General features: G+C 40.7%; 1 protein-coding gene across 1 annotated transcript in view; it reads right to left on the bottom strand.

The window, feature by feature from the left end:
• The window catches only part of FBLN5 (fibulin 5), a 77,894-nt gene extending 54,401 nt beyond the window's left edge, over positions 1–23,493 (bottom strand). The window contains exons 1-4 of the mRNA XM_089522408.1: positions 23,252–23,493; positions 16,020–16,074; positions 12,902–12,953; positions 9,464–9,712 (exon numbers count right to left, since the gene is read on the bottom strand). Coding sequence (XP_089378534.1) covers positions 9,464–9,712; positions 12,902–12,953; positions 16,020–16,074; positions 23,252–23,268 — 373 coding nt within the window. The 5' untranslated portion in view covers positions 23,269–23,493. The remainder of the gene's footprint in view (positions 1–9,463; positions 9,713–12,901; positions 12,954–16,019; positions 16,075–23,251) is intronic.
• Positions 23,494–23,731: the final 238 nt, after the last annotated feature.

The following is a 23,731-nucleotide window of genomic DNA, read 5'->3' on the forward strand; positions in this document are numbered from 1 at the left end:
ATTTCTGGTTGGAAAGGCTCCACCCAGTGTTTCCACTGTAGACTTAACTGATGTGAAGAGGCAAAGCTTTCACCTCCTCCAGATCATAGAAGGGTGTCGAAGGGAGCACCCAATTTTAATTCCTCACCCAATATAGATTATACATCTTTTAGATAACAGAAGTCTACCTCATCTTCGAATGAAATGAAAGAAGCCAGAGAACTAATTTTTATCCAATCTATGATGACGCAAATGTGACTGATCTCCTGTGTTTTTTTAAACAAATTTATTTAACATGGAATATAACAAACTCTTTCTCATACATTTATTGGAATGAATAACCTGAAATAGAGGTGCAACCACAAAATACTGTGGTTATATTTTAAATGTACCTGTGGTTTGGGATCTGAAGGTGCTTTTACAGCACTAAAAACTGCTATAAAACTAATAAAATGTAACAACTATTTTCTCTCTCTCGTATCCCCTCTCTTCTCACTCCCCATTTTTCATTTGCTAACTTTATTCCCGTTAGGACAATCAGGAAAGAAAAACAAGTGGAGAAATGTTGGGGCCAGAGGACAGGGTGTTACACTTGGAACTCAGATACCTAGTTCAGATTCCAGCTCATCTATGGACTCATTGGGTGGCCCTGGGAAAAACCATTAGGCCTCAGCTTCAGTTTCCCGTGTGCAAAAGCAGGAATCAGAATTGCCTTCTTCAAGTGCTGGCTGAGAAGAAGGATCAGAAATGAACCATTAAGTACACTATAGTCTGAAAAGATTTCTATCAAAATGTATACAGATTAAAGGTCTTGGATTGCTAATTGACTGGAGAACTTCACCATGCCAAAAATGGAATTAGAAAAATTAAGGATTTTTGCCAGGAAATTGAGAAGATATGTGAGGAGAGTGCCCTAAGCATGACATAATGAATGCTGATAAGGAGAAAACGAAAGGGTCATTCAGATGTGGGGTTTTTTTAGTGCAACGGTGCAAATCATTTTTCTCACACATTCCAAGTTTGTTATTCACACTATGGAACTTCATCGATGCGATCTATGCGAGTTAGGTTGCTCACATGTGCAAGCATTTGAATAAAGATCAATGCAAATGCATTTGGAACCCATTCAAGGCATGCAGAGTTTTATCCTGGGTCTATTCAGCTCTATTCACATTGGCTATTCACACTACCGACATAGCTGATCTTTTTAGAAAACACGGGGGGGGAGGGGCGGGAACCCGATATCGATTATCCTGGATTAAGTGGGGGGTTGGTGCACACGCACGCACACACACACACCATTTAATCGAGTGCATTTGGGATGTGTGTGAACAATGGAGATTCAACCTGGATTCATCCTGGATTATTTTCAGTGTCAATAACCTCTCCATCTCCTGTACCTACACTTTCCCACCTTTCCATAACTTTTAAAACTGTAGTGTTCTTCTGTTTTTTTCTTTGTTTATTCAATAGTCAAGTGCTCTGAAAAGGGCTATCAGCAATAACTAAGAAAGTTACAGGGTTGTTACCTTTTTATTCTATAGCTACACTGGTTGCATGGCAGGAAGATCCCACCAGATGAAACCTTTTCCACCACTACACCTTCATGCCACTGGATACTTTAGGTAAATTGTTTATACAGGCATAGATTTGCAAGCATAGATTTACAATTTATCTGCATAAATCTTCAGTAATCTCTTCTAATGGAAAAAATAATCTTATAAAAGGTTGGCAGAACTTCCTTCCTACCACCTGGGGAAATAAAAATGTAGGACACTTCTTTGCTGCCTTTGATCTTTTGTTCCTGTTTTCTGTATTTTGCTTGTCTTAAGGTCACAGATTCTTTTCATATAGTTTCTCTCACCTCTTTCTATATTTCCATATAAATGCTTTTTCACTCAGCTCTTCTGAAGCAAGTACTCCCTGCATGTGTTAAACTATAATTACCATCATCCCTAGCCAGCATAGCTGTCCTGTGTGGATTGGTGGAACTTGTAGTGGACTACATCTGGAGTGGAGGGCTCCGAGTTGCAAATAGATGTGCTAAAAAATTTAGCAGTAATGAAAAACAAAAAGACTATCTGTTGCTTTTTGCTTCTAACAATACCAAACAAGGATTATGAAAATCATTATGAAGCAGGAAATCGTGGGGTGGAGTGAAGGGAAATTGGAAGGATCTTTCAGTTTATGAATGTGTAATGAAAGAACGTGAGGCTTTGCTTCAGTCAAGATGTGCCAAGGGTTACTGGGACGAATTCTTTCAACAAAGGGGGTCATTATTATGGCTAAGCATTCTAGAGCTTGAAAGAAAAACAGCCAAGAAATGGAATGAGTTAAAAGGGTCAAAGCCAGATCAAAAATGTTGGCATAGATTTGGTACTTTATGCTTTGCTCCAGGAATGCAATTTACTCCCACCTGGAACTGTGCAGTTTCACAGCAACTGCATTTGCTATGGGTCTTTCCCTCAGCAGAAATGCAAAACATGAGCAAACTGAGTCCTACCATATCCATGCATGTTCATTACATGTGGATAAGAGACCTGACAGCGATGTAGTTCCTCGGCGTGTGCACCTGGATGTTTACACAACTTTTGTTATTCCCACTGCAACTCTGGTGTTGCTCCACAAACAAACTGAAGAGATAATTAATGAAATCGTCTGGAGTGTATGCAACAATTCAGGGCAGCCCAAATACTTTTGGCTACCTGTGATGAAGCTAAAGCACAGAATGAACTCAGGCTGGCTAGGGAGGTTAAGAACAACAAAAAGGGCTTTTTTGGGTATGTCTGCAGCAAAAGGAAGAAGAAGGAAACGGCAGGGCCACTGCGTGCAGAAGATGACAAAATGCTAATAGGGGACTGAGAAAGGACAGAATTACTCAACACCTTCTTTGCCTCAGTGTTCTCAGAAAAGGAAAAGGGCGCTCAACCTGAGGATAATGGAGCAGAGGACAGAATTGGGGAATTTCAGCACAGAATAAGAAAAGAGATAGTATAGGAATACCTGTTTAACCTAAACGAATATAAATCTCCGGGACTAGATGAACTACATCCAAGGGTATCAAAAGAACTGGCAAATATAATAGCGGAACCATTGGCAATATTCTTTGAGAACTCCTGGAGAACAGGAGAAGTGCCAGCAGACTGGAGGAGGGCAAACTTTGTCCCCATCTTCAAAAAGGGGAAAAAAGAGGATCCCAACAATTATCGTCCAGTTAGTCTGACATCAGTTCTAGGAAAGATTCTGGAGCAGATCATTAAACAGAGAGTCTGTGAACATCTAGAAGGCAATGCCATAATCACAAAAAGTCAACATGGGTTTCAGAGAAACAAGTCATGCCAGACAAATCTAATCTCTTTCTTTGACAAAATTACCAGCTTGGTAGATGAAGGGAATGCTGTGGATATAGTATATCTTGATTTCAGTAAGGCCTTTGACAAGGTTTCCCATGACATACTTGCAAACAAGCTTGTAAAATGTGGGCTAGACAATGTAACTGTTAAATGGATCTGTAATTGGTTGACCGGCCGAAGCCAAAGGGTGCTCAACAATGGCTCCTTTTCATCCTGGAGAGAAGTGACCAGTGGGGTCCCACAGGGCTCTGTCCTGGGCCCAGTGCTATTCAACATCTTTATCAATGACCTGGATGACAGAATTGGGAGCATACTTATCAAATTTGCAGATGACACCAAATTAGGGGGAATAGCTAATACCCCAGAGGACAGGATCAAGATTCAAAATGACCTGAACAGACTAGAAAACTGGGCCAAAGCTAACAAAATGAAATTCAACACAGAGAAATTTCCGCACTTAGGGCGGAAAAATGAAATGCACAGATATAGGATGGGGGACACCTGGCTCAACGAGACTACGTGTGAAAGAGATCTAGGAGTCCAAGATCACAAGTTGAACATGAGTCAACAGTGCGATGCGGCAGCTAACAAGGCCAATGCGATTTTAGGCTGCATCAATAGAAGTATTGTGTCTAGAAGATCAAGGGAAGTAATAGTGCCACTCTATTCTTCTTTGGTCAAGCCTCACCTGGAATATTGTGTCCAGTTCTGGGCACCACAATTTAAAAAGGACATTGAGAAACTGGAGCGTGTTCAAAGGAGGGGGACTAAAATGGTGAAGAGTCTGGAAACCATGTCCTATGAGGAACGACTTAGGGAGCTGGGGATGTTTAGCCTGGAGAAGAGAAGGTTAAGAGGTGATATGATAGCCCTGTTTAAATATTTGAAGGGATGTCATATTGAGGAGGGAACAAGCTCGTTTTCTGCTGCTCCAGAGACTAGGACCCAGAATAATGGATGCAAGCTGCAAGAAAAGAGATTCCACCTCAACATTAGGAAGAACTTCCTGACAGTAAAGGCTATTCGACAGTGGAACACACTCCCTTGGAGTGTAGTAGAGTCTCCTTCCTTAGAGGTCTTCAAACAGAGGCTGGATGGCCATCTGCTGGGGATGCTTTGATTTAGATTTCTTGCATGGCAGGAGGTTGGACTGGATGGCCCTTGCAGTCTCTTCCAACTCTACGATTCTGTGATTCTAGGAAGAAGACTCAAAGGCTGTGGTTTCTGTCCCTTAGTATCTGCTGCCTGAGGCAGTTGTCTCACTCACTAGTATGACTTGCTCTGGCAGTGAATGCCTCCTGTCCAATTGCTCCGACGGTTTCTTCACTGTCTCTTTTCTCCAGGTAACTGTAACAAGCAAAACTTGTCTCTAACTGTATCCCACTGCCAAGAGTATGGAAGAGTGGGTTTATGAGCTGAAGGACAGGAAGCAACACAAGTGTTGGACATTCTTTTCCAGACTTTGAGTTCTTCAAGTGCAAACAAAACCTCTCTGATCCCCATTTTCCTCTGACACCATGGAGTTTCTTCTGTTACTGTGAATGCATAGATATATGGAGTTGCCTTCTCTTGCCAGATAAAATTCTCTACTCACATAGCAGGGATTTTTCATGCCCTAAGAGTGCAGCCATTCCCAGCCCTGCAACCTGAGGTCCTTTTATTCTGGTGGCTCTAGAAATTTCCATAGTTGTTGATTTTGTTAGCCAGTCACTTGTTCACATTTGGTTGTCATACTAACTGCCATATCTGAGGACAGGAAAGTATTTTCACCTGCTAGTTTGGCTACAGACCAAGTGTCAACAGAGTACCTTCTGCTGTAGAGTTTGAATTGGCAATTCGTTTAAGGCATCTAGATTGTTCATACTCCCCCCCCCCATTTGACATACATATGTGCTATGCTTCTGTGTCATGACCTGGACTGCCCCTGCCTAGTCTTGTGATTCTAGGATTCTAATACTGAATCTATTCCCATATATGTTTTTGCACCACCTTTCTATTTTTTCCCAAAACATGAGGAAATTATTACCTATTATACTACAGAATAACCTCTTTGAAATCATATGTTTTCGTTGCAAAATCATTGCAAAATCACAATTACATGGACCCTGGTTTAAGCCTAGGCTGTGAGGTCTGACCCCCCCCCCCAAAAAAAAAATCACCTCAGCTACATTGGACCACCTCAGGCTCCTCAGGCTTTTTAAATAAGGAGTGTACTAAATGAGGAAGCACTAAGAAATATTAATATGGTGACTTAGTAGGAATAATAAAGGCTGTCTATCCTATGCACACTTATTTGGGAGGCAGTTACACAATGAACTTCTCTCATGAACACAATGAGGGCACTTCTAAGTAGGCATTGTGCCTCGAAGGAGTCATTCAGATGTGGAATTATTTTAGCATGACAATGCAAATCATCTCATGCATTCCAGGTTTGCTATTCACACTATGGAACTGCATCGATGTACATCTCTTCAAGTTTGGTTGTTCACATGTGCAAGCATTCAAATAAACACAGAGTTGATGATGCAAATATATTTGGAACCCCTTTTTTGGGTATGCAGTGTTTTATCCCAAGTCTATTTGGGTCTATTCGCATTGGTTATTCACACTAACAATGATGTGGATCTTTTTTAAAAACTTGGGGAAAACCCTGATATCAATTATCCCAGATTAAGTGTGTGGGGGGGTTGATACCCCCATCAAACTTAACTGGGTGCATTCGGGATGCATGTGAACAACAAAGATTTAACCTGATTCATCCTGAATTATTTTCACAGTGGCCCTTATCACATGTGAAATTGGAACTCCAATCCAAAGCCATTCCGAAGGGAAGGGGAAGCAGAGTCAATTCGAATCAAAGCCAATTCACGTGATTAATTATCTCACGTGAAGAGCAAAATTGTGGTCATTCCTGAGGCAAAGCAGAGCGAGTGCAAAATAAATTATCACACCAGAGGGATTCAACTATTTGAATTGGCACCCTTACGCATGCTCAGTGGGGCTCTTAATGCATTGAGAACCTTTGCACTTCCGGGGTGAAGAAGAGGGCCACTTCCTGGTGCCAGTTTCACTTGAATGCTAGCCTCCCGTGAATGATAGCTTCATGTTTCTTCTTCCCTTCTATTTTATTCATTTTTTTACTCTATTTCAACAATTTAGCCATGTGTGGTCTCGAGTATACATACAGCCACATCCAAATGTGTCCTGCGTGCCAGTCATCCCTTCATCCCTCCGTGTCACCCATCCCTAAATACCCCCTGCTCCCTCCGAATGTGTCAGCCTTCCCTACATGTCCCCTGCTTCCTCTGAATGTGTCAACCTTCCCTACATGCCCCCTGCTACCTCCAAATGTGTTCTCCGTATCAGCCTTTCCTGCATCCCTCCCTGAAACATCTGAATGTGTCCTCCATTCTTGAAGGAGTACCAGAAGCAAATGGAGCAAAATTGCAGCGCTGCATCATGGGAAATGTGGCGGGAGGACCGAAGCAAAGTTGCATTCCACACCAAGACCAATTTGAATTAGATTCAGATTGACCTTGGAAAAAGATTTTTGAATTCACTAGTTCACCAAATTCACCTACATCAGGAGTGACTTTGGATTGACTTGGGATCGGGCTCATAATGACTCTTCATAGAAAGCAATCATATGTGATAATCTATCACATTATAACATGAATTTGCATGGTTGGGCCTGGAGTGGCTTCGGATTGGAGCTGCAAAAACCGTCATGTGATACGGTCCAGTGTGAATAAGCCCTAAGAATCTTACTATTTAAGGCTGTGTGGTGAAAATAGATAGGAAAAGTAATTTGCCCTTCCCCTGCAAGTATGTACAAGCAGGCAAGATTAACAACAATTTTCCTACCAATATTCAGCTCCTTCTTACCTTAAAAACAGTTCTGGTGTCCATGCATGATAATAATGAATTTCAGTTTGGATAGACAGAATGTTCATGCTGATGACATCTTCCAGTTTTTCAGTATTAATTTAGAGTGATTACTACGTGCACTTAAAGATATAAGAGCTGCCTTGCTAGATTAAACAGTGAATACTGTACATGAAATCTAGAATTCCGTCCTGGGCAATGGCCAGTTGTGTACCTTGGAAAGTTCACAGGGATGATGTAATAGCCACATCCATTGTTGGAATAGGATACAATGCACACTGCCATGGAGTAGGAGCATTTTCCTTTCTAGATACAATCTTAAAAATCAAAGAATGAGTTCTTTGTTAACAGTGACCTAGAAACCAAAATCATTTTCTTTATCTGCCAAGTGTTTGTTTTTTAACAGTAGGAAAGAATCTTTACTGAGAGGTTCACTTATAACAACTAAACATAGCTAGTGGAAATCTCTCTAATGCAAAGGCAAGAAATGCTTTCATGGATATTTACCATATGAAGGAGGGAACAAAATGTACCATACATATGTCAATAACAGCATGTAATGTACTGCATACTGGGTATATGTGTCTCAATATAGATTAATAAAATACACATTTTAAAACAAAACAGAACAAAATAGAGATTAAGAACATCACACACACAAAAAGAAGTCACACCACAGGTCATGATGCAACACATGCATGAACAAATGTAGATGAGCTAGACAGAAAACAACTTGTGTGCCAAATATTTTGTCTGAAAGCTTAAAGCAGCTTTTGGCCCCAGAGAACAATGACTGCATAATGCATCATTGATTGGGATGAACTATAGTTTCCAAAAACACACAAACAAATGGAAGACCACAGCCCAGTAAAGCTTGCACTCTCGCAGTCTGTTACTTTCTTCCACATTTCCCCACAAATTCCCAATGATTAAAAGCTTTTAATTCCATGCATGCTTATAATTGACTCCAAAGTAATATTCAAAATGAACATATTTTAGCTTAAATTATACAGGTCACTGCATTGCCAAAATAAGCAAGTATATTATGGTCAAAGGCAAAAAGGCCAGTGTACTATTCTGAAATCAGAAGCAGGTATAGAGGTGATCACCCTGGTAGAGCTGTGTTAGTTTGTTGCATATGCCCTAGAAACAGCCAAGATGTAAAGCAAGTATTAATAACAAGTCATGGGATAAACTGGACCCTTCGTATCCATTGGGGATTGAGTCCAGGACTCCTTGTGGACATCAAAATCTGTGGATGCTCAAGTTTTATTATATACAGTGGGGTAGAAAAATGGTGTCCCTTATTTAAAATGGCAAAATCAAAGTTTTCTTTTTGGATTTCTTTTTTTAAAAAATATTTTCAAACTTGAATCAATGGATACAGAATCTGTGGATACAGAGGGCTGACTTCATAGTTGCTTCAACATCATGGAATTTTCAAGCTTTATGGAGCCAGGAACATCAGCACAAATATTTGAGACAGTTGTAAGGGAAACAAAGCTTCCCTATGATAAATTTGACCTTCATGTCTATGGGTTGGTGCATGGCAAAATAAAAGAGCAAAGCTCAGCGCCAAGGGCAGCCAATGGTTCCCATGTCAGACATACAGTGAATCAACTGTGAGTTTATTCCAGATTTTAAAGGAGCTATCCAAGGTGCTGAAACTAACTTGCAGCTAGCATTCAGCACCTTGGATAGCTCTTTAAGAGTTTGGAATAAAGCTGCACCCCTGACATTGGAACCAACAACAGTCCCTGTATGGTAAAAATGCCACCATGCAAATAATTACTTTGAAGCAGGAAAATGTTGCCATATACTTATGTAGATGTGCTCACTATTCTTCAAACCTTCACAGCCATGCACACTGTTAAGGTTTGGTAGGCTTTTTTTTTTAAGACCAGCTTGTGGCAAAATATAAAACAATGGCAGCTGGTGGCTCTGGTATCAATGGGGCAATGAATCTGCTCCAGGTTTTAGTGCAAACTTTAATGAAACTATACAAAAGCTGGATTTATTTCAGGGACAATGTTCAGCTTCTTGAATAAATTGATTAAGGATCAGACCAAAACCCACAGCAGATTTGCTATGCCATTGGCAATGGCATCACTAATTGCCACTGAGTCATATGAACATGTAAAACTGGTTCAACAGCAGATATTAATGGCCTGGGGGGGGGGGGTTTGCACTGCATATAATAATCATAACACAGCGATCATAAATCTATAAGATAATTTTCTACTTACCCACACACTGGTTGCTGTCACTCATTTGATAGCCAAACCGACAAATGAGAGGAGTTCTTGCAGCTGTAGGGTAATTGGGAGGAGGAGCTGGGGCTGGAGGCGGGGGATATAAACTAGCTGCATAAGGATTCATATATGGTGTTCGATAAACAGGGTCTGTTCGTGGAGCACATAAATAGCCACCATGCTGGTTGACACACACCATATCTCCTCTGCAAGCTTCAGCAATAGTCCGACATTCATCGACATCTGAAGGAATGTAGACACAGAAAAGTAATCTGTTGTTGAAATCCGTTAATAATTAATTACTCTACTTTTAATCAGCTGATAACTAATTAATTAATTAATTACTGGATTACATTTTCATATCATTAGAATTTCAGTATCAGTCCCTTTTGGTGGAACGTTATATTATATAATAATCATTGAGGGATGATGACTCTACCATTCTAAAACACACTCTGCTAGAAAGAAAAAATATTGTTAAGATTCCATTCCCTCACCAATAATCATTGAATATTAACATTAATCAGGTCTTATTCAGTTATCTGAGCAGATGTACACATAAGATTATGGTTGCCAGATGAAATGAGGGACATTTCCTCTAGCTTTAATGGTTGTGCAGAGGAGAGAATTTCAGCAGGTGAGCAACACATGACCAACAACACCTGCTGAAATTTGCACAGCTACTGAAGCTACAGGAGTACAGTATTGTCTCTTATTTCAACTGAGAACCTACACACTATACATTGTAATCCCTTAGATCCCCTTTTTTATCATATTGCTACACTACACTAACACTTAAATGATGCAGTAAAATGCAGAGACCAACTGAAATGAACACATCCACATCACACATCCACAATGAGATTTGGCTAAAAATAGGCATCACAAGGAGTCCGTCTAAGCTAGAGGTGGGAATCATGCGGCCTGCAGGTGCTGCTGATTCAGACCCAATCACCATAGCTAGTGGTGAAGAGTTGTGACGTTTCCAGTTCAACATCTTAAGCGCCACATGGTAGCCACCCTTGATTTTATCACATTTTAAAATGACTTGCACCATATAAGATAGGACACAAAGACAACCATCAGTGGAATACCCACGGCCCAGCTTTCTTTCTTTCTAAACTGCAGTTTCATTGCTAATTACAAACATCCACCCTGCCTTTTCAAGTGACAGCACTGAGATATACACATTAGGTTATTGTGTTATCCTTCCCTCCTGCCCCTACACTTGGATGGTTTGATGTGGCAGCTGCGAAGCTTGGCTTTTGATCTAGAACTCCAGCCTTTTTTATACTCTTGCTTGTATAAACATAGATACAGGATGTTAAACTCTGAGGATTGTTTTAGATCTCTTTTTAGCTCTTCTTGATATTTTAATGTTCTTTTATGCTGTGCTAAACTGACTTTGAACAAATAACAATATCAGAAAATGTCTGCCATTTAGGGAATCCAGATTGTTTCCCTTCAAGAAATACTGCCATTTTGTTATTTCAGAGAGAGATGCTGATTAGATTTGTGGGAAAGATGGCAGAAAGTTGTCTGTACCCAAGTAGCATGGTAACAGAAAGTCATGGTCACTTACCATATAATTTAGAAACTCTACTATCCTAGAGTACCCTTCCCTAATTTTGGTGCTGTGGACTACAGTTGTTGTTATGTGCCGTAAAATTGTTTCCAATTTATGGTGACCCAAAGGCGAACCTATCATGGCATTTTCTTGGCCTGATTTGTTCAGAGGAGGTTTCCTATTGCCTTCCTCCTAGAATGAGCATGTGACTTGCCCAAGATCACCCTGTGGATTCCATGGTTGAGATGGGAATCAAACCCTGGTCTCCAGAGTCATAATCCAACACTCACACCACTACGTCACACTGGCTTGGCCTTGGGCTATACCAGTACTTCTCAAATAGTGGGGCGCGCCCCCCGGGGGGGCACGAGGCTCCATAAAGGGGGGCTTGTTTGAGGTGTACTTATAACAATTTTATAGACAAATGATACTATTTACAGTTGCGAGGGGGGTGCGAAATGTTTTCTTCTTCCTAGGGGGGGCATGACAGAAAATAATTGAGAAGCACTGGGCTATACCGTCCATCATCTCTAACTGTCATGATCATTGACTGGCTGGGCATGATAGGAGCTGCAGCTCAGGATGACTTGGGAGGAACTGTTTTTGACAACTACAGATATACCTGTCAACGCAGCCTCTAACAAAAATCTGCTTTTTACAAAGTCTTTTGTTGCCTGCCCAGCCTCCCCTTTTCTTCCCTCCAGCTGGATGTTTTAGCACCATTGGCATAGGAAGAATGACAAAGGCAGACTGGAGAAACACAGTCTTTCAGTGTTGGGTTGCAGCAATGTATCTGTAATAAACAAAGCAACAGACAAAGCTTGAGCCAGGAAACAGTGAGATTCGACTCTAGCTGATCCTCACACAGCCATGTGTGCCTGCCTATAACAGGCAGGGTAAACAGCAGCTTAATCCAGAATCCTTTACAGAGCAGTATGAACAGCAAGACAGAGAGAAAGGGAGAGAGCAGACAATGATGCCTTATCAGCTACCCCCAGCATGTTAAAGAAGCATAGATCTCTAAGTCTTGTACAAACAGGGAAATGGAAAACATAAATGTTGGATAGTGAAAGAAAAATAATAATCCCTGAATGCATTTTGTACGTGGCTTTCAGTTGGTCTCTAGAAAGTTCCAAAGGTTTTTATATATTTACGTAAGGCTTATCTGACCTGGATGTTTTATTTCAAATTCTAAAGTTTGCTGGAAATTATTCGACTCTTCTTCTTTCTTTGTTTTGCTGAACTGCTCTTTTTATTTTGTGCTGTAGGAACCTATTTCTATTCTCTCCAGGTAAATTCTGCATTATTATCAAATCTTCTGTTACAGAAGCAATGCCCAGGAACACCATCTACTTCATTAACTAAAGTGTATCTATATATCAAGGTCATATTATCTGAATCATTGTTATCCCAGTCTCCCAGATAGCAGAGCAAGTTCTGATTGTGAATACAGCAATTAGGCTATTGGAGAGCTACTTTGAGTGGCAGATTTGAAAGTACCATTATAGGATAGAAAACTGCCAAATGTTGGTTATTATATTTTGATACTTACTGATGAATATACTGGGTGCCATTAGTTGACCAGATATATTCATCTAGGAAGTGTGGATTTGAAACCAGGCCCATAGATTTCAAATCTAGATGCCTACCTGAGCATTTTCTCTCCACATCATAGCCAATTGGCATCATATTTTCTGAAGCTAAGCATAACTAGATTAAAGTCGCAGATATAATACCCTAAACCAAACATTTCCATAGTGTCCATAGACAACCATACACAAAATGCTTTCACCTTCACCTAAGACACTGAATGTAGTAGGTTGTGAAATTCCAGATTAAAGTGACTGATGCAATCAGAGTCTTACCTAAGCATCGGCCTGATGTACGGTCCACCTCAAACCCATTTGAGCATTGTTGCTAAAAAAGAGAAAACAAAGAGCACTCAGTTAATGGTACATCAGCAGAATAAAAAATTACAGACCAGAAGCTAATTCTCCCAGCTTCCCTTGTACGCTGAGTCCAAGCATGTGCACACAGCTCAGAAATCCATAAAAGAACTTGGGTGAACCAAGTACAGGCACACGCATATGATGCAAAGAGATCTGCCTTTGCTGAAGTAGATGTGAAATGGATCAAGGTACTTTATGTACTTTAGGTGGGCCACAGGTTGAACATGAGCCTGTAATGGGATGTGGCTACTAAAAAAACCCTAATGTAATCTAACAGTGCGTTAACAGAAGCACAAGTATTAAGATGCCCTCTTCAGGAATTCTGTTTGAATGCATGAGACTAGCCTTACTGACTTGACAACACCTGCTGGTCACAAATCCCTGCCTGATGCCTGGTCAGCTCAGTGTGAAGGGAGCTTCCCTGTTTGTATAAGAGGTGTTCCCAGCAGAGGATAGTAAACCTGCTTACAGGGTTCCCATAGCCATTGGGAAAAAATCCCTCACATATAGAAGAGACTTCCTTAAGAGTGAAGCAGTTCACAAGCTGGTAGGTTGTGTGGCTGCTGCACAAAGTAACATCAACAGAGAAAGGCTGGCCCTGCATATTTCTGCTGATTCCTCAATTCCTACATGATTCCTACATGAAAGGTACCAATTCTACAAACAGAATTATAGTTTAGTGACTGTTACATCACATCTGGTGTACTGTGTCTTACGTCACATCTGGTGTACTGTGTCCATCTCTGCAGCAGAAGCTGGATGGCCTCTGGAAGGCCATCAGCCAAGGATCCTGGAGCTGCATGCTGTATTCTAGCTCCTGCACTGACTTCCAGTTCTAAAATTCTGACTGTCCTGCAATTCTGACATCCTGAATATGAAACACTAGGCACTTGCATTAGTAAAACCTATTATCCCATTTAGTTGGGTTAAGCCTAAGTTTACTCTTGTGATTAAGTGTGCATCTATGAAACTAAAAGAAGAATCACTGCAGAATTATCCCACATAGTTTGAGCCATCAAATGACTCACACTGGGTTTTTGAAAGGCTGCCAGCATTTTGGTGTTCTGTTAACTGTTGTATGCTGTTTAGAGAAAAAGAAGGGAATGGAAGTTTGTAAAAATGAAAATTTAAACATATGTTGTAAGCTTTAAAAGAATGTTGCTAAATCTTGCTAACATTCAGTATAATTCAAAAGACCAGGTGGCCCAACTGAAGTGATGGCTTCTGTTTCTTTAAATTCCATTCAGCATCTTCTGGCAGAGTATTAGAGGATCTTGCTGCGTGAACATGAGGTCTTTCAAATACCACCTTCTTTTCTGTCTCTTTCCCATATTACACCAACATTTCCCTAATGTTGTCTGGGCACATGTATACATCAACATTGTAGAATAAATTTTCAGGAATATAGCAACATATCCAAATTACACTGTAGAATTCTCTTCCTATATTAACATGTGTCCAATAAAACAGGCTGTTTTGTTCAAAATGCTCTTCAATTCAGTTAGTAATAGTTTTGTCATATTTAAAACAATTTCATATCTCATTCTGTGAGCTTACTATTGTAGCTGCTATATCTTGCATTTGGACTCTTTCTTTGTACAGTTTTTTTTAAACAAAGCATAACTCTCAAAGTTTAATATGTAACAGAAATAAAACTATTGGGGCCGTTATATTTTCTGTATGTCTTCCTTTCATCTATAGGCAGGACATCATTTAAGAAAAGTAAAGAAGCAGTCCGCCATTGAATTTCAATTATTGTAGAATAGTAGTTATATTTCTAGTTACTGTATATCATAGATTCCAGTTAAATCAAGTTAAGAAACAGTCATAACACAAAGTAGTTTTTCAGAAGAAAAAATGTGATTATATCTAAAGCTAGGGATAGAGAACTCTGTTTATAATGATTTTGGTCAGTTTGTCATTAGTTTTTATTTAATAAATAAATAAATAAATAGATTTGCTGAAAAATTTGTACTCATTTTCTCTCCACATATCCCTTAATATATACCTGACTTGTGTACTCTTTAACCTACTATAGGCACTTACGCAAGCAATTCCCCTAATATAATGCATTTTGGTGTATTACATTTACAAATGTATATTTTTGTGTGTGCACCTGCAGACCCTCTTGGGGTGAAGGTGGAAGAATTTCAGCCAACTGAGCAGTGGCATCACTAGGGGATGTGTGGAGTGAGGACTGCACAGGGTGACACCTGGTTAGGCATTCCTTCCGCTGTGGGATGTGCATGCGATGCTTCTGCTGGCACTCATCCCTTTTCTTCTGCCCTCACTCTCTTGGTCAAGGAAGGCAAGGCAACAGAGGAGGGGTGAGTACATGCACATCTGCCCCACCACCTGCCACAGGACCTTAGCTGGTCTTGGCAGGCAGCTGGGGCACAGGGCATGTTGCTGTCACCCCCACCCCCAGCAACTCCAGGTGCCTGCACCTTGTGACATCAACACTGGGAATACCATTGCATATGAGGGCCTTCCAAGGATGTTAACCAAGAAGTGAAGCAAAAGTCTTTTAGAGCTTTGTATGTGCTGGAGAATTAGTTGTTGTTGTTGTTTTTAATTCAAAACATTTCCTCTCAAATGGGCCACACTTTCCCCGCCCCTGCATTAGCATAATCTTAATCTTATACTATTTCAATCTTATGTTTCCTGCTATGTCTCTCTGCCAGCCCACAATATGGATATACAAAATAGAAAAGGGGGAAGAATTCAAAAGGAGTCTTGCAGCACCTTTAAGATTAACTGATTTACTTCAACATAAGCATTCATGGTCTATGACCCGGGCATGTCTCCGCTGATGGGAAAATCTATTTTACCTTCAGGTTACACTGATCTGCAGCTATGACAGGTTGTTCTATACAAACTGAAGTGATTTTGAACACACCCTAATCTAATAAATTGCAATATGTGTGACCACATGGAAGTGGCCACTGCAGATTTTTTCTCCACCTGCCCCCTCCCATGCATGCAAATGTATATAATTTATGCATGTGGAAAACTAGTTCTATATTTCTCTCACCTGTGTCACCCCATGATTTACGAGGCAGCCAACCACCATCAAAATGGTCACTATCCTGTAATAAGAACAAAAATTTTATCATATTTAATATCTTATATGGAACTGTTAACCAACCATGGATAAGTCCAAAACATAGCAAATGATGGCCTTCAACCCAAGCCAAGGTGCATAGATGCCAAAGTCAGCCACATTATTTTGACACACAAAGCAAGGAATTCCACAGGCATCTCTCCTGATTGATGCTACCAGGTCGAAGGAATTTGTTTTCACTCTTTTACATCCTGCTATTTTTCTGCAGAGCTAGCATAGTGTAATGCTTTGAGTGTTATTGGGAGACCAGGGCTTGAATCCCTGCTCAGTCATGGGAACTCATTGGGTGGTCTTGGGCAAGTCACATTCTCTCAACCTCAGAGAAAGTTAAAGGCAAATCCCCTCTGAACAAATTATGCCAAGAATACCCAGTGATAGGATCACCGTAGGGTCACTATAAGTTGAAAATGACTTAAAGGCAGACAACACACATATGTTTTTCTGTTCAACACCCCCCCAGCTGTCCTTCATTCCCAAATGGAAATGACAGATACCTATATTCCACCACCACCCCCATAATTTTCTAGATGTTAATATGGCTGATTAATCAGAAATAGCTATGAGGGATGAGGTTAAACAGCCCATCATCCCTCAGTTGAAACCCTCTGGTTTTCAGAAGCTGCTAATGGTTCGGTTTATAAAAGAAAGCAATTTTTAAAGAGAAAGATACATTTAGGACTCATTACACTATAAACCGATTGCCAATCCGCCTTCGCTACGTGTTGGTAATTGATTCCCAAAGGTCCATTGTTCCTACTGTGAAACTGGATCTTATCATTATTCCCTTGTAATTGCTTTTTTTTTTTTTGCATGATTGTCATCCCTACTAGTTTGCACTGCTTTAAAATGCATGTCAATCATTTGTGCATCATCAGTGACATAATTGGATAGAAGACGTGATTCACTGGTCTTGCACCTACTTTTAACTAGAAAGCTGGGCCAAAGCTAACAAAATGAAATTCAACACGGAGAAATGTAAGGTACTGCACTTAGGGCAGAAAAATGAAATGCACAGATATAGGATGGGGGACACCTGGCTGAATGAAACTACATGTGAAAGGGATCTGGGAGTCCAAGTAGACCACAAGTTGAACATGAGTCAACAGTGCGATGCGGCAGCTAAAAAGGCCAATGCAATTTTAGGTTGCATCAATAAAAGTATAGTGTCTAGATCAAGAGAAGTAACAGTGCCACTATATTCTGCTTTGGTCAGGCCCCACCTGGAATATTGTGTCCAGTTCTGGACACCACAATCCAAAAAGGACATTGAGAAACTGGAACGTGTCCAAAGGAGGGCAACTAAAATGGTGAAGCATCTGGAAACCATGTCCTATGAGGAACGACTTAGGGAGCTGGGTATGTTTAGCCTGGAGAAAAGAAGGTTAAGAGGTGATATGATAGCACTGTTTAAATATTTGAAGGGATGTCATATTGAGGAGGGAGCAAGCTTGTTTTCTGCTGCTCCAGAGACTAGGACCCGGAGCAATGGATGCAAGCTACAGGAAAAGAGATTCCACCTCAACATTAGGAGGAACTTCCTGACAGTAAGGGCTATTCGACAGTGGAACACACTCCCTCAGAGTGTAGTGGAATCTCCTTCCTTAGAGGTCTTCAAACAGAGGCTGGATGGCCATCTGTCAGGAATGCTTTGATTGAGAGTCCCTTCATGGCAGGAGGTTGGACTGGATGGCCCTTGTGGTCTCTTCCAACTCTATGATTCTATGATTCTAGTGAGGCAAGTAGTTGCAAAACCAATGAATCACATCTATCAATTTTATTTTTTCAAAATTGATAGAAGATGCGATTCATTGGTTTTGCAACTGCTTGCCTCATTGATTGCAAGACTAATGAATCACATCTTCTGTCAATTTTATTTTTTAAAAAGAAACATGCATCCATAAGTTACACCACAAGCACAAAGGCAGTGCTGAGAGGGTGGGAAATGGTGGATCTACCAAAAACTGAGGAGGGATGGTAAACACCCCTCTGTCATTAGTCCCTCCCCTTCAGAATGATGCAATTCAGATCTGACATTCCCACTTGTTGAACAAACTTCGGAATTGATTCTTTTCAAAAGAACCGCTAAGAAATCAGTGTCTGGAAAAATCTGGGTTTTTTGTTTGCCTCGCTTTATCACGACAGGAATTGATCAAAGTAGGATCGAAACCAGTTTCAAATGGGAATGACGGTCATCTAAACCAATCAGTGATTCACTATAAATCATAGTGGGAACGCACCCCAAGATGCCTTTTGTTTCTAGTTTGGCCCCTCTGAATTGGAACTACACCATATTTCATTATGGTTTACTTTGGAATATGTAAACATTAGCTGGCTTCCTGTTATGAATGTATGATGTTGTGAACCACCTTAGGATTGTGTTTAGAACTGCAGCACTGGCCAACAGTTATATCCCCAGAAAAAGAGCATCGTAGCTGTTCCACAGAGACCACTGCACCAGAAGAGTGAGGAGTCTGGCTACTGTGCAACCACAGTGATGTCCCACGCCCCCACCCACAGTGATTTCGATTAAACATTAAAGCAATGAAACAATAAGACAATATAACCATACAATTATACCATTTATCTAACACTCATTACTTCCTTGTTTGCATCTTTAGTACATTACACAAAAAAAACATTAGGAGGAACTTCCTGGCGGTAAGAGCTGTGTGACAGTGGAACACAGTCCTTCGGAGAATGATTTAAATAGAGACTGGATGGCAATCTGTTGGGTGTGCTTTGATTGAGAGTTCCTGCATGGCAGGGATGGGACTGGATAGTCATTGGGGTCTCTTCCAACTCTATGAGTCTATGATTCTGTGTTCTATGATTCTATGATGATCTCTTCAAAAGGAAAATCATATATGTGTTTCTAAAGTCTAGTCAATCACTTGGAATCAGGAACTTTTGAAAGTTATGCTTAAAATATACATTTCACTACAATTTGGAAAGCAAAGTATCTCAATGTGTTTTTTGTGGGTTTTTCGGGCTATGTGGCCATGTTCTACAAGAATTTCTTCCTGACATTTCGCCAGCATCTGTGGCTGGCATTTTCAGAGAATTCTCTGAAGATGCCAGCCACAGATGCTGACAAAGCGTCAGGAAGAAACTATTCTAGAACATGGCCACATAGCCCGAAAAATCCACAAAAAACTATGAATGCCAGCCATAAAAGCCTTCGATTATCTCAATGAGATTTGGGGTTGGTCTGGATGACCCCTCAGGATTCCTTCCAACTCTTTAATTTTTGATAGTAGTAGCGGTTGGGAAATTTGGGTGCAGGGCATTGCTTCTGTGGCTTGGAGCAGTGCCATTTTGGGACAGACTGAATTACTGGAGCAAGAAGTTAGAGTGACTGGTGGTGAAGGAGGAGCAGTGGCAAAATGGAGCTTTCAAATCTGAGACTTTCCTTAAGGTTTGGGAGCTTAGCCAGGACTTGGCTGGCAGGTTGGAGCTGCTCTGCTGCTCCTGCTTTCCTTCATTGGACAGTGAACAGGAGAAACAATGGCCTGTTACAGACAGCCAAAATAAAGCTGCTTCAAGTCACAGTGGAGGTATGGTGTTTCAATGATGCAAGAGTCCAGAAGCCACACCAAAGCCATGCTCCAGTCCTTAGGGCTGGAGCGTGGCTTTGGTGCGATTTCTGGACTCTTAGGACGCATGCATCATTGAAACACCATACCTCCACTGTGACTCGAAGCAGCTTTATTTTGGCTGTCTGTAACAGGCCAATGTCTGCGGGTAAGGCGGGATACCTGAAGCTCTATGGGGAAGACATGTCTCTAGGGAAGGAGGGGTAGAAGTATTCAGTGTTGATTCTTGGAAAGAGTCATTCACCTTGGAGTGGCTCCTGTAGTTTAAAAAAATATCTCCTTTTCTCTATCTATGGGTCTAAAGAGACTGTCTTGAAGCTCTGGCATGGGGGCGTCATCAGAGCGTAGCATTTTGACACCACATGCCCTGATGCCTGCATCACGCCGCACACTCAGCCACATGGCACAGGGCACTAGGGTTGTCCCCCAAGAGGAAAGCGGGTGGTAGCCCAAAAAAGGTTGGGACCACTATTCTAATTTATCCATTCATAATTAACATAAATGATTCTGGCCAACATCAATATAATATTGTTTAGTGATCTATTTTTCAGGTAAGCAGGTTTTATACATGATCAGACAGAATCCATCAATATGTTCCTCTATGCTAGTCCCTATTTCTCTCTCTCTCTCTCTCTCTCACCACAAGAGCCAGGTAGTTCAACAAATTTTGCAAGACAACTCATGGGTTGTATCCAGAAGGATTTAGCTATTATGCCTATTAAAGAGATTACAGAGCAATTACACTGTTCTCTGTGACAGGAGAAAGACTAACCACTTCATAATCTAATTTGATATGTTTTTAGGGAGATCTTCACTTTTAGAAAACTTTTACTATTTCCACTTCCATAGTTTTCAGTTCCCAGTTTCTAAGTAGATGCTAACAAAATGTTTGTTTGATTTGCATATATTTAGAAGAGGAAGACAAATCTGTTTACAGTTCTAACAGTAACTTCTCAAATCATTCAGAACAAGTCCAAGAAATAAGGCACAGAAAAAAAATAAGCAAATCTCTCAGTCATTGATTGCACCACAGAGATGTTGCTTTGCTTGGCAGAAAATGAGAATCGTTCCCTAGAGCCATTGCTCTAGAATCCAACGCATTACATTTTGAAGTCCTGCAACATCCACCATGCATCATGTTGTCTATAAATCTCCTAAAAAGCTTTCTGAAGAGGTAGCACAATTTCAACAGTGCAATGGTGCAACTACTGGCCTCCCCAAATATGAATTCTGTCTTCCTATGAAAATCTCCTTCAGTCCCCACATTTCTAGCACTGCAGTAACGTAAAATTTCAGTTGAGAACTTAGAAATACTGGCTGAGATCATATATTGTAACTACGTTCAACAGTGCCTATCTCTTAAATCAAGCAGCACTCTGATTGGGGCACTGGGAAAAGACTACTGCACTGCTCTCCCAGTTGTGGGGTATTATTGAGACAGTCAGCTGGAGTGACCCTTCAGAGTCTTGCCACAGCTGCTTCTTTCAATGTGCCCTTTGACCAGGAGAAAACTGCAGTCAGCATTATCCTGTGCTTTGATCAGCTGTGCCTTGGTTTTCAGGGTGATGCTAGGTCATTATTGACCCTAAATATGAATCCCAAAAGGTTTGAGATCATAAGTCCAGCTTGTGATCTCATAAATACTGAACAGGATGCCATCCACACTTTAGACATCCAAAGTACACTTTAGGCAGGCAAAGGGACCAAGGGAATTCGAACACAGCCAATATAATTTCAAGTGTGAACAAATTTTCACTGTCTCATTTTCTACTCTAAAGTGTAGAGTCACAGCAAGGATCAAGCATTGCAAAACAGCAAATGTAGGCTTGGTGCTCAGCCTATACCCAACAGCTGCAGCTGTGGCCACTCCTGGATCCTCAGCAAACATACCTATATGACACATCTGTTTGCAAAGCAAACATTGAAGTTCCTGATGTGCCCAAATATATGATGTGACCTGGTCACTGCTTGGAAATGTTACTTTTGCACCACAATTCTCATAATCACTAGCCAGTAGCCAGTTAATCCAAAAAGGATTTTTCCAGCCCTGTTGGATCATGTGGAGAGTTTCATCTAATCCAACATCTTCTTTCCAACAATTGCCAGCCAAATATATTCGGGAATTTCAAAAGTTAGGACGTAAAGGCAACATCCCTCCCCTCATCCTGCTTTTTGACTTCCAAATTATATTAGGAGGTGTATGGCCACAATATGAAGGCTCTATTTAGTCATTATGGCTATTAGCCACCCATAAACCTATACTTCTGAAGTGTGGGCAGTACTATTTTCAAAGTCCTGCTGCTAGGTCCATTTGTACTGCCAATTGACATTAGGTGCAGGGGAAAGGCAGTTTTCAGAGGCACCAGTCACAGCAAATGAGCAAGCAGGCAATTAATAACTGCAAATTTAAGTCTTATAATCTTACGTTTTCTCAGCCTCTACTGAAACAAATGTCATTACCAGACTGACATCTTCTAGTGCTACTAATTACATGGCAGCCTGTTTTATGTTTCCTACCTTAATATAATATTTTCTGGTAAAAGAAAAAAAAATGGAATGAAGGGAAACCACAAGAAGGTCATCACCTGGACCCTTCCATAGCCCTAAAATTCACATATAAAATTCCATATTCAAGGTAGGATGGATTGCAAGATTTTGACCTGAAGCACCCAAAGGCTACTTTCATATAACTATATATATTATTTTTTCCCTTTGTATTTTTCCCATATTCTTTTCTTTGTTTTCTCTCCTGTTCAAAATTTCAACTGTAAGTTCCTTCTGGCAGGGATCTGTTTTGCATATCATACTCTGTAAATCTCTGTTTGCTGAAGAGAAGGGACACATGTGGACTTGTAAGTGTTGAATGGCAACTCCCATCATTGCGTCCCATTGGAAATGTTGGCTAGGACTGATGGGATTTGCAGTCCTACAACATTTACCAGGCCACATATTTCCCACCCCTGACCTACAGCAGTGGTGAAAAAGGTCAACAAATGTTTGTACTTTCTCACAGACTTTTTCCTATTTGGTTTAAAATATGTTTCCCAGTTTGCAAAACAATAGAGGAATTTCCTTTCATATGAGTTAATCTGCAGTCACTTCTTCAGGACACATACTCTCAAGGATAATGGAGCATAATAGGCACAACACATGATGGATCAATACACTTTCTAGCTAAAGAAGCTAGAAACCTAGCTAATAGTTGAAACTGTTAATTAAATTAAATTAAAACCAAAAGAGCAAAAATGTATCACAATCATTCCCAAGTTTTCAGGCTGAAAATAATGAACTGCTAATGCCCATTTCAGCAGAAAAAGTTCCAAAGTCTCTGAAAGTTTCTGAAGCTACAAAGGGCGGAAAACAGTGCAAAGAATATGTTATTTCTATATGGTAGATCATAAAATAATGCAACCACATCCACTCTCCCTGCTTGTTCCTTTACAGCCAACATGAGCAAGTGTGATGGGATGAGCAACCTCAGGGACTGACAGGGACTTGCACTCAGCAAACAGGTTGGGGGGGGGAACAGAATTTAGAGCATCCACCTACCTTTTCAGTCCTGTCATGTCCAAAACTGATGAAGAAAGCTGAGAGAGAGAAATAGTGTCTGAACAGCTGGATAGCCAAAAGCAGATCTGTACCTTAAATCTTTTGCTAGAACTTCAGTCCTACCATCATTTTTATTCCAGAGAATGAAAGACCAAATCATAGAGAAACAGAGGGAGACAGACAGAAAAAGAGGGAGAGAAAAAGAGAGAGGGGGAGAGAGAGAGAAGGGGAAGGAAGGAGGAGGGGAGGGAGGAGGGGAGAAGAGGGAAGGGAGAAGGAGAGATCTGCTCCTCCTCAGACACTGGAGAGAATACAGCAAAAAAGCACCTGGTTTTGCTTAGTTCTCTTCTGTAATTCAGCATTAAACCAATTGGAGGAGGAATGTTAAAAATGAACACTTCATTTTCTAAGTATGTTAAACAATGCAAATGGGAGGCCTCAGTCTGGGGACAGCTGGTTTCGATTAGAGCACTCACCAAC

This window comes from Sceloporus occidentalis, unplaced genomic scaffold (genome assembly GCF_023333645.1).
Source record: "Sceloporus occidentalis isolate IW3139 unplaced genomic scaffold, rSceOcc1.0.p SCAF_4, whole genome shotgun sequence".
In the NCBI taxonomy this organism is placed as follows: Eukaryota; Metazoa; Chordata; class Lepidosauria; order Squamata; family Phrynosomatidae; genus Sceloporus; species Sceloporus occidentalis.